Source organism: Budorcas taxicolor, chromosome X (assembly GCF_023091745.1).
Source record: "Budorcas taxicolor isolate Tak-1 chromosome X, Takin1.1, whole genome shotgun sequence".
Taxonomy (NCBI): Eukaryota; Metazoa; Chordata; class Mammalia; order Artiodactyla; family Bovidae; genus Budorcas; species Budorcas taxicolor.
The window spans coordinates 80,465,444-80,476,676 of NC_068935.1; the positions used below are offsets into that span (position 1 = coordinate 80,465,444).

The window sequence follows — 11,233 nt, forward strand, 5'->3', positions numbered from 1 at the left end:
GTCCTTTTCATTATAGAGGACTGGAATGCAAAAGTTGGAAGTCAAGAGTTACCTGGAGTAACAGGCAAATTTGGCCTTGGAGTACAAAATGAATCAGGGCAAAGAATAACAGAGTTTTGCCAAGAGAATGCACTGGTCATAGCAAACACCCTCTTCCAACAACACAAGAGATGACTTGACACATGGACATCACCAGATGGTCAATATCGAAATCAGATTCATTATATTCTTTGCAGCCAAAGACGGAGAAGCTCTATATAGTCAGCAAAAACAAGACCAAGAGCTTGACAGTGGCTCAGATCATGAACTCCTTATTGAAAAATTCAGACTTAAATTGAAGAAAGGGAAAACCACTAGACCATTCGGGTATGACCTAAATCATATCATTTACTATTATACAGTGGAAGTGACAAACAGATTCAAGGGATTAGATCTGACAGAGTGCCTGAAGAACCTTGAACAGAGGTTCCTGGACATTGTATAGGAGGCAGTATTCAAGACTATCTCCAAGAAAAAGAAATGCAAAAAGCCAAAATGGTTGTGGAGGCCTTACAAATAGCTGTGAAAAGAAGAGAAGCTAAAGGCAAAGGAGAAAAAACAAGATAAACCCATTTGAATACAGAATAGCAAGGAGAGATAAGAAAGCCTTCCTCAGGGATCAGTGCAAAGAAATAGAGGAAAACAATAGAATGGGAAAGACTAGAGATCTCTTCAAGAAAATTAGAGATACCAAGCACTCAAAATTCTCCAAGCCAGGTTTTAACAGTACATGAAGCATGAACTTCCAGATGTTCAAGTTGGATTTAGAAAAGGCAGAGGAACCAGAGATCAAATTGCCAACATCCGCTGGATCATGGAAAAAGCAAGAGTTCCAGAAAAGCATCTACTTTTGCTTTATTGACTAAGCCAAAGCCTTTGACTGTGTGGATCACAACAAACTGTGGAAAATTCTTCAAGAGATGGGAATATCAGACCACCTTACCTGCCTCCTGAGAAATCTGTATGCAGGTCAAGAAGCAACAGTTAGAACTGAACATGGAACAACAGACTGGTTCCAAATAGGGAAAGGTGTATGTCAAGGCTGTATATTGTTACCCTGCTTATTTAACTTATATGCAGAGTAAAATCATGAGACACGCTGGGCTGGAGGAAGCACAAGCTGGAATCAAGATTGCCAGGAGAAATATCAATAACCTCAGATACGCAGATGACACCACTCTTATGGCGGAAAGCGAAGAACTAAAGAACCTCTTAATGAAAGAGAAAGAGGAGAGTGAAAAAGTTGGCTCAACTCTCAACATTCAGAAAACTAAGATCATGGCATCTGGTCCCATCATTCCATGGCAAATAGATGGGCAAACAATAGAAACAGTGACAGACTTTAGTTTTTTGGGCTCCAAAATCACTGCAGATGATGACTGCAGCCATGAAATGAAAGGGCACTTGCTCCTTGGAAGAAAAGCTATGACCAACCTAGACAGCATATTAAAAAGCAGAGCCATTATTTGCCAACAACGGTCCATCCAGTCAAAGCTATGGTGTTTCCAGTAGTCATTTACAGATACGAGAGGTGGACTAAAAGAAAGCTGAGTGCCAAAGAATTGATGCTTTTGAACTGTGGTGTTGGAGAAGACTCTTGAGAGTCCCTTGGACTGCTAGGAGGTCCAACCAGTCCATCCTAAAGGAAATCAGTCCTGAATATTCATTGGAAGGACTGATGCTGAAGCTGAAGCTCCAATACTTTGGCACCTGATGTGAAGGACTGACTCATTGGAAAAGACCCTGATGCTGGGAAGGATTGAAGGCAGGAGGAGAAGGGGATGACAGAGGATGAGATGGTTGGATGGCATCACCAGCTCGATGGACATGAGTTTGAGCAAGCTCCGGGAGTTGGTGATGGACAGAGAAGCCTGCTGAGCAACTGAACTGACTGAACTGAACTGAATACCTAATATAGTGGCTGGCTCATAGCAGGCTTTCTATTTATTGAACTATATTGTTAAATTACAGCAGTACATTAACCTTACTCATCTCTCTCATGGTTTAGTATACTTTGATCATATCCTTCTTTCTACAGACTGAAAAAAACAACTAGAAAATCCTTCCAACACTTTGATCAATTTAGGTTGGCTTCTGGGGATTTGTATCAGCTGTTAAGTTTTTCTTGATGAGCAGCCACCAGGATTACCTATATGATTGTGAATGCAAATCCACTTTTCGTCTTTTACAGGGAAATGATAAGAGTTTTGTTTCATCATTGTTTTCAACACTCTTCCTGTTAATGCCCACCATATTCTTGGCTTTTAGGACCACAGTCACAACTGGGCCAACTTCTTCACAGACTCATAAACAGTGATTTTTATTTTACTCTAACAATAATATTGTGTATTAGCTGACTCAGAGACTGATGTGATGTATTTATAATAGTTCCTGGGATCATCTCCAGTGAGTATCCAGATAAACCTCCAGATACTCAGCTACTCCAGCTGTAGGAGACTGGCATGATTCCAGAAGGTCCACAGTGACCCTTTCATTTTTTATCACGAACAACTGTCTCCACTCGGGAGGCTTTTCTAATGAGTCCCTAGGAGAATTTTGTTGATCTCTCTGCTATGTATCCTGACTGCCCTAATTTCCTTCTGTATTCTGTTTTCAAAGTTTTAAAATTGAAAGATGGCATACATACATCTTCAGTGACTTCTAGATCCCTTTCTTGAGTCATAACTGAGCCCATCCTCTCATAGCATGGATAGGTTTGCATGACCTTATACAATGAAGTACCTGTGACTAGTCTCCCTACTTGGTCTCATGAGATCTTCCTGCAATTTATTCTTATCAGTTTGCCTGCACTCCTTGCAGATAAACTGGTGTGAAACCTGAGTGTTTTGCCCATGGAAGGGTGTATATTTTTATCTTTCTTCCTCTCCATCTAAGAGTTGCTGTAACAGCAGCTGTTTGTGTTGAAAACTGAAATATAAAAATATGACCTACGTGGCCAAATCCCACTAGGCTGTTTACTTCCTTATTTATGAATCAGATTCTGTCAGCACAATTTAGAATCTTGACTGTCAGCAATACTGCAATTGAATGTCCTTGCAAAGCCAGCAGAGGGTGCACCAGGGCACTGCAAATTTTACCCAAGATGTAGCAGTATCAATTTACTAGCCAATCAACATTTCCTTTTTTTTTTTTTTTTTTTTGGCTTGGTATACTAAAACTAATATCCTTAAATCTTAAGTTCGTTTTGGGCTAAAATTCCTTCAAAGCATACTCTAATTCTCCGGAAAGTGAAGTTCAGGAAAAATAAGGAATACATGGTTAAACTTAGTCTGGCTAAAATGAAGGTAGAGTAAAAAATGATGCAAACAAAGCTCTATCCAGCTACCTGACAAAAAGTCTCCAGAAAGTAGTATATCATGGAATGGGAACTGAACTAGGAGCAAAGAGACCAGCTACCATCCTAATTTTGATCATAGTTGTATGACTTTAGACAAGTCATTTCCCCCATTGGAATTATGTGTTCTCCAAGGTGAGTTATCAAAAGGACTCATGGCTCCTCATAATTCACAAAAACTCTAACCAATTGATGTCAGTAAATGTAAAGAAACAGTATGCTTATTTCTACTCCTCGAAAAGACTAAAACAGAAAGAAAAAAGGACAGAAGATAGGGCACTGTATTTAAACCTAGACAGAACTATTTCAAGTACCATGCAAAGGCAACTAAACATCATTATAGACCATATGAGAATCCGATACCATCACAGAATCCCCAGAATACAGCTGTTCTGCTAGTCTTCAGCCTACAAACAGGTCTGTCAATTCTGAATGCCAAAAAGCCTTGGTCACTATTTGACTAAGCAAGTTCAATCCTTCATCTTTTCACAGAATACCAATGTTCAGCTGCTAAGTATTTCTACTGGGTATAGTCAGGGATGCAGGGTGGATAGATAAAGGGAACCAGAATCCTAATTATCATGTAGCTACAGTGTTTAAAGTTTCAAGTACCAGAAGCATGTCTATTGATTCACTTCTCTGATAAACTGTTATATAAGTTGAAGTGTGCTAGCAAAACATTTTAAGGCTCAGGAGAACTTTACAATGTAGAAACTGTGTCAGTCCTAATATTACAGCATTATCATGAATGCAACACCAGCTTTGGATGGGTGGTCAAAGTAGCACAAACAATGTTATACAGTAGGGCAATGACTCTAAATGTGGTAGTAAATATAGAAGGCCTGGGTCGCTCACCTCAAGGAGCTTATTTGCACAACTTCCCCTCTTCCTCAAGAGGAACAAATTGACTGTTATTCTTCAACCACCTCAAAAAGATCCTTGGCTGCTTCTCTTATGTTTACATGAGACAAAATATGGCAAACGAGAATATTTAGTTTAAGTGCACTAAATTTCCCTAAATAAAGAGATTTGCTGTTTCAAAAGTTGTCTAGCAAGACGGTATATTTCTACCAGAATTCTTCAGGGGCGCTGATCCTCACTAAATTACAGAGGACAATTCGTCTCAAATTGCAGGTAAGTGTGAACAAGTCCACGATCTGGTCAGCGCACCAGGACCTCGCGCGGAAAACACGGTTCAAAGTTGTTTCAACGGGCGTGGAGCAATTATTACAGCTGTTTACAGCTCCAACTCCAAACGAGAGTCTGCTAGAGCTGGCATCAGCTCTGGACACGAAAAAACAAGCACAGCGGGCGGAGAATCTCACCGGGAGCAGAACGGCCAGGCTGCTGCCGTTAGTCGGCCAAGGGGGCAGCGCCCGCACCTTCGCGCCGCGGCCCGGCTGGGAGCGCCGCCAACTCTTCCCGAGGCAGCCGGAGCCGGGGGCGGCGGGCGCCGGCCAGAGTTCCCAAGTCCGGGGGTCCTGAGAGACTCAGGGTGAACTGGGCCAGGGACCGAGGACAACCTGCCCCCAGGCGACCTCTCCCTGGCTCGCCCACCACCTCCCCGGTCCAGCCGTCGAACTCAGCTCGAGGTGGCAGAGTCCTTCCCCGGCCCCCGGCCCGCGCACATGGTGAGGGGGCCCTGCCCCTCCAGAGTGACTCACCTGGTGCCCATCCTGGGAGTCTGGGGGGAGCGTAGTTTCTCCCGGTTCCAGCGGCTGCTGCTGCGGGGACCGCTGCCCGAAGTGGCGGGTGATGGGACCGTTGGGGTCGAGGCCACCGGGGCTGCTCAGGGTGCCCGAGGTGCCAGGGGTACCGGGGCCGCTGAAGCGGGACTCAGCTCCCCGTTCCCGCCGCAACTCGGAGCGCAATTCTAGGTAGCAGCACAACGTCAGCAGGTGGAGGGCCAGGGAGAGGCCAAAGAAACCCAGAAAGAGCCGGCAGCTGTTCCCTTCGCCCGCCCGGGCTGGGGCCCCGCGACAGCCGCAGCCCTGGCTCCCGCGTTCCCGCGGCGCTGCCGCGGGCAGGGGTTCCCTGCGCTCCACCTCGGGGTAGCCCATGGCCTCCGGAGACACCCACTCTCTGAGGCCCGGGAGCCGCCGCGTCTGCCTCAGCCCTTCGCGACCCCTGACAGGCGGCTACTGTCCTGCCATCGGCTGGGGGCTGCAGGGACCCGTTCCTGCGCGACGGAGGCTGGGCGGGACCCAGCAGGGAGCAGCCTCATGTGCAGCTCCTCTCCGAGGGGTGGGAAAGAGAGGAGGAGGGGAGGGAGGGACAGGCGGCTCGGCCCGCCGAGGGAATGAGGGAGGAGGCCCCGGCCGACCCCGCCCCGTGCCTCAAGCGGGTGCTGGTACGCCCAACCACCGGGCCCGCCAAGCCTCGGCGCCCCGCCCCCTACAGTTCCACCCGGGGCCTCCAGCCGCGGGGCGGGGCCTGGGGGCGTGTGGGTTCGCCTCTGTCCCGCGGCCCCACCCAGCTCTTCTAGCTCGCCCGGTTCCAGTTGGTGACTGTGGCTGTCGTTCATCCCTGGACTCCGCCCCAATTTAACCCTAGAGCGCCAGTTCGGCGTTGGGGGGGAAGAGGGGAGAGGAGGAGGCGAGGCGAGGGAGGCTGAGAAGAATTGGGGAACCTTGGAAGGAAACTAGAGCAAAGAAAAGGAGGCGGAAACTAGTATTAATAGAAATGTTTGCAATTAACTGCAGTTGTTAATAACATCATCCAGTACTTATCTGTTTCTTTCAATCTTCAAAGCGTTTAGCAGACGTTAAACTAATTAAAACAGTCCTGGGTTTGGAATGAAACCATGCCTGCTGTGTTTGCAATTCAATGGCCCGCCAAAAGAAAAGGAGACCCAGGAGCCTGAGAGCCAAAGGGAGTGAGAATGGGGTGGGTCAGTCCCACTCCTGGAGTGAGTCTGGGGCCTCGGTCTAAGCGTAAGAAGCCCATCTGTGCCAGGTGGAACGGAAGTGATGCTGCCTCATGCAAGATAAAACAGTCCCTAAGATTTCTTGGTATATTATTTCAACGTATTGATCCCTTTACAGTGTAGAAAGTGCTGTAGGAGAGAATCCACAGCCAGTGTAGTTTTCCTCTCCCACTGCAACAGGAGTTTGGAGTGGAGAACAAGTGCCTTCAACAAGCAAATGGGGAAACTGAGGTCCAGAATACGGTGGATATTTTTTTACAAGCATGGTCCACAGAATGGCCAGACAGTACTGGCATCTCTACTTGCAGGCAACTGTTCTGGCCTCTCCACCCCTCTCCTCCTCTCCCTGGAGTAGTCCCTGGGGAAGTTCAACAAGTCCGCCGGCCAAGTGTTCCAGATGTACACTGCTGCAACTGCAGTATCTTCAATAGCTGCACCAACCAGAAAAGGGTTCAGAGCAAAAAACAAACGGAAAAACAAATAAAAAAGTAGCAAATGTCAGAATAATAGACCCTAAAATGAAGTATGCAAAGGATTAGTCAAAATTGACAAGAGTCATTAGTCTGTGATTATAGAGGGCCAAATGACCATAGCAGGGGAAGTATGTATGCTTCTTGGTCACTATGTGAGGAATATTCCCATGTGAGGAATAATTAGCAGTTTTATTGACCTGAAAAGGGTAGGCCTAAGACCTGACTCAATGGACATGAGTTTGAGTAAGCTCCAGGAGTTGATGATGGACTGGGAAGCCTGGCATGCTGCAGTCCATAGGGTCACAAAGAGCCAGACACGACTGAGCGACTGGACCGAACCGAAGACCTAGGCTGGTAGGAAAGAAGAAAATTAAGGGGAAGCAGGAAAGAATACAGAAGAAAAGAAACAAAAAGAACGAAAGCAAAGCATATGGTGGGGAGGTCAGCCTCAAGATTACAGAAGTCATAAATCTTAAATATATTAGCCACAGCCAATTTTTTCTCTCAGACACTTTATGTATGGCCTCAGTCCTTCAGAAATAATCTTTCTGTCTCCTCATTAGCCCTTATGGATGAAATATAAAGTTTTCAAAGACTAGCATCATAATGAAAATAAAATTAAAAAGGAGAATTTAGCCAATCTCAGGTCCTGCTTGTTCAGTCAAGGAATTCTAGATGCTGGCTGGGGGAACTGCCAGGCTGATTTACCTTAATTATTACAGCCCAGAATTATTAGAAAGAATACTAGACTAGAAACCAGTAGACCTGACCCTGACACTGGTTTGCTGGGTCACTCTGACCAAGTCACTGTTTTGGGGTACCTTAGTTTCTCCAACTATAAAATGAAAGTTTAAACTTAAACAGCTATAATATTGTGTTTTATCTGTGATATCACTGACATTTTGACTTGGTTGCATACATAAAGGGTTCAAAGAGGCTGCTTCTTCTCCCCCTAAAGTGAAAAAAGAACAAATAACAGCTACTCCTGAGAGTGGTTGTTGTGCTCAGAGGTTTTACTGGTCTCAATTTACCATGTTCTACCAGGCTTTCTGAAGCTTGACTGAAACCCTGGGTTGCACCATTGCCTTCAGAAGTCCTACAAATTGCATTTGATCTAGAACCTCACTTTGGTTCCTCAGAAGAACATATGGCTTCATATGCAGTAGAAATATTGGAATGGGGCAACCCAGTGAGAAATGTACATGGTTATTTTTTTAAAGTGTTTTGAAGTGTTAACTCTATTAGTTTCTATGTTTCCATAAGTACCCTATCCCCTACAGCACAGGTCTCAAAATGACAGCCTGCAGGTTACATCCAGTCAACAGATGTGTTGTGTTTGGAGCAGTGTTGGTTAAAACTTTGGATTAAAGAAAAATAATTGCCAGGATACAGAAATCAGGAGATTTCACATTTTAAAAAACCCCTATTTCCTTAAAGCATCCTAACACTGGATCCACATTCCCATATGGCTACAGTCAGCTAGAACTGCCCCCTTGAGATAAGAATGAGCAATCAAGTTCCACACAGTCATTCCCTAACTCCTTCCTTTCGTCTCCATTACTGTGCTTGTCACCCATTTACCTTACCTGTCTGGCCCCATGTACTCCAGAATACAAGATGTCAGCTCCTTAGCATGCCCTTTCCAACCTCATCTTCCTCCATCCTACAAAGAATCCATACTCCTGCAATCCTAAAATCACTGACACGTCCCGCACTTGAACAAGCTGGTTTCTTTGCTAGGAATGCCCCTGCCTTAGAAAACTGATATATTTTTCAAGAATCAAAACATTTGTTCCCTCTGGTATGGCCCCACAACTCATTCCAAACAGATTTCCATTTTTCCTTTCACTGCACCCTGATATGATGATATATCTGACCACATCATATTGTTTTATCCACAGGCTTTCTCACCACTAACCTGTGAACAACTTGATAGTAAAAACCATGTCCTTTCCATTTTGGTAGTCTCCGTACAAAGCATAGCATGTAACACATAGTAGATACCAGTACTGTTTGTCAAATGAATGGAGCATGACATCTGCTATGGTAACCCAGACTGCCTAGAAGTCCAAAAATGAAACTGGGCCGAAGGATGCCTGTCAGTACTACTTATGAAGCTACTACTGTGTACAGAGCTGTATGATACACTATCAAAAGATATAAAGGAAATAGAACCAAACGACATTTGTGCAATTATCCTCTTTATTTGTACCACTGTGTGGATAATCCAGAAATTCAAAAATAATTGGTTTGTAGTACCTGATTGGCTTTCTGTCCCATCAAATTTCTCTTCCTAATTTTATTTACCTGGGCCCAATATTAAAAAGGTCCATATAGTCAAAGGTATGGTTTCTCCAGTAGTCATGTATGGATATGAGAGCTGGACCATAAAGAAGGCTGAGTGCCAAAGAATTGATGCTTTTGAACTATGGTGCTGGAGAAGACTCTTGAGAGTCCCTTGGACTGCAAGATCAAACCAGTCAATCCTAAAGGAAATCAACCCTGCATATTCATTGGAAGGACTAATGCTGAAGCTGAAGCTCCAATACTTTGGCCACCTGATGCAAAGAGCTGACTCACTGCAAAAGACCCCGATGCTGGGAAAGGTTGAAGGCAGAAGGAGAAGGGGGCAACAGAGGATATGATGGTTGGATGGGATCACTGACTCAATGGATATGAGTTTGAGCAAACTCCAGAAGATAGTGAAATACAGGGATGCCTAGTGTGCTGCAGTCCATAGGGTCTCAAAGAGTTGGACATGACTAAGCGACTGAACAACAACAAATATTAAAAAAAAAAAATTAGTTGGCAATATCTAAATAGTATTCAAAATAAGTTGACCACCTCTGAACCCTCACCAATTGGGCAGAAGATGCTAAGGAGTTGGACAGGGACTGGTTATTAAATACCTCCTAGCTCTGGTTAATACACAGAACAAATCACTGCCATAGAGATCACAGAGTTGACTCTATGACCCATTCAGTGACAAGTGGATAGACAGTTGGGAAGACTGTGGGCTTAGGTCTTACCCTGATTTGAATCCCAGTGTATTCATTTACCAGCTATGTGACTTAGGACAAGTGATTTTTGCCTGTCTTGCAGAGCTTCAGTTTTCCTATCTGTAAAATGGAGATGACAACCTATACTTAGTAAGATAACTATGCTGAAATGCGATGCTCTATGTCCAAGTGTCTGACACCTAATAAATGCACAATAAATGTTAGTCTCTGCTAAGAGACTTCCAGCAAAAAGAAATGAGAAGGAAAACATTTAACAGTTCTCAAGAATATAGTAGAAATGCAGAAAAGCATCTACATTCTTTGCCCTTGCCAAATGTCTGCCCTCATTTTGTATTCTTGAAGTTTCAGATATTCACACCACCCTCTTACCAACTCTTGACTCCAAATTGTATCCAGCTTCCTCCTCTCTGTTTCCATTTGGAGATGTCTGTGAAGTGAAAAGTGAAAGTGTTAGTCACTCTGTCGTGTCCGACTCTTTGCGACCCCATAGACTGTAGCCCACCAGGCTCCTCTGTCCATGGAATTCTCCAGGCAAGAATCCTGAAATGGGTAGTCATTCCCTTCTCTAGGGGATTTTCCCAACCCAGGGATCAAACCCGGGTCTCTTGCATTGCAGGCAGATTCTTTATCATCTGAGCCACCATGGAGCCCACTTGGCTATCTAGTAGACATCTTGCACTCAGTATGACCAAAAGCAAAAGTCTTTTTCTCCCAAATGTGTTTATTCCTTGATTTTCTGTACCTCAGCAAATGGCAGCTCCATCTTCTCATTGCTCAAGACAGAAACTTTGAAGTCATCCTCGAATCCTCTCTTTTTGAATACCCCACATCCAATCTGTCAGTGAATCCTATAAGTTCTGCCTTTAAAATAGACCCAGACCCTTACCATTTCTTACCATCTTTTGGTTACCACCCCAGTCCAAACACTCATGCTTTCTCACTGGATTACTACTTTAGCCTTCTCTCAGGTCTCCAAGTTTTTTACTTTTGTCCTTGCCACTCTACAATCTATTCCTTACCCTATAGTAAGAAACTTTCTGTTAAAATATCAAGTCAGATCCTTTTACCAGCCCCAAATCCTCCAATGGCTCCCTTTCTCTCTCAGAGTCTTTACCTTGGCCTGCAAGGCCCTATATGATCTGATTGCTGGCCATCTCTCCTCCCACTACTATTCTCCTTGCACTCTACTCCAAACACATTGACCCCTTTGCTGTTCCTTGAACTCGAAAAGCATGCCCCCCACTTAAGAGTCTTTTAACCTATATTTCTTTTAGTCTGGAATGCTATTCTCCCAGCTAACTGTATGGCTTCTCCCTCACTTCTCCCATGTCTCTTCTTAGCTGTCACCTTGTTAGAGAATCTTTCCCTGGCTCATTTCCCATCACTCTCTGTCACCTTCCTTGGCTGTGTTTTTCTTCAC

General features: G+C 44.6%; 1 protein-coding gene across 1 annotated transcript in view; it reads right to left on the bottom strand.

Annotated features, from left to right (window-relative positions):
* The window catches only part of EDA (ectodysplasin A), a 350,649-nt gene extending 345,195 nt beyond the window's left edge, over nucleotides 1-5,454 (bottom strand). The window contains exon 1 of the mRNA XM_052663527.1: nucleotides 5,059-5,454. Coding sequence (XP_052519487.1) covers nucleotides 5,059-5,454 — 396 coding nt within the window. The remainder of the gene's footprint in view (nucleotides 1-5,058) is intronic.
* Nucleotides 5,455-11,233: the final 5,779 nt, after the last annotated feature.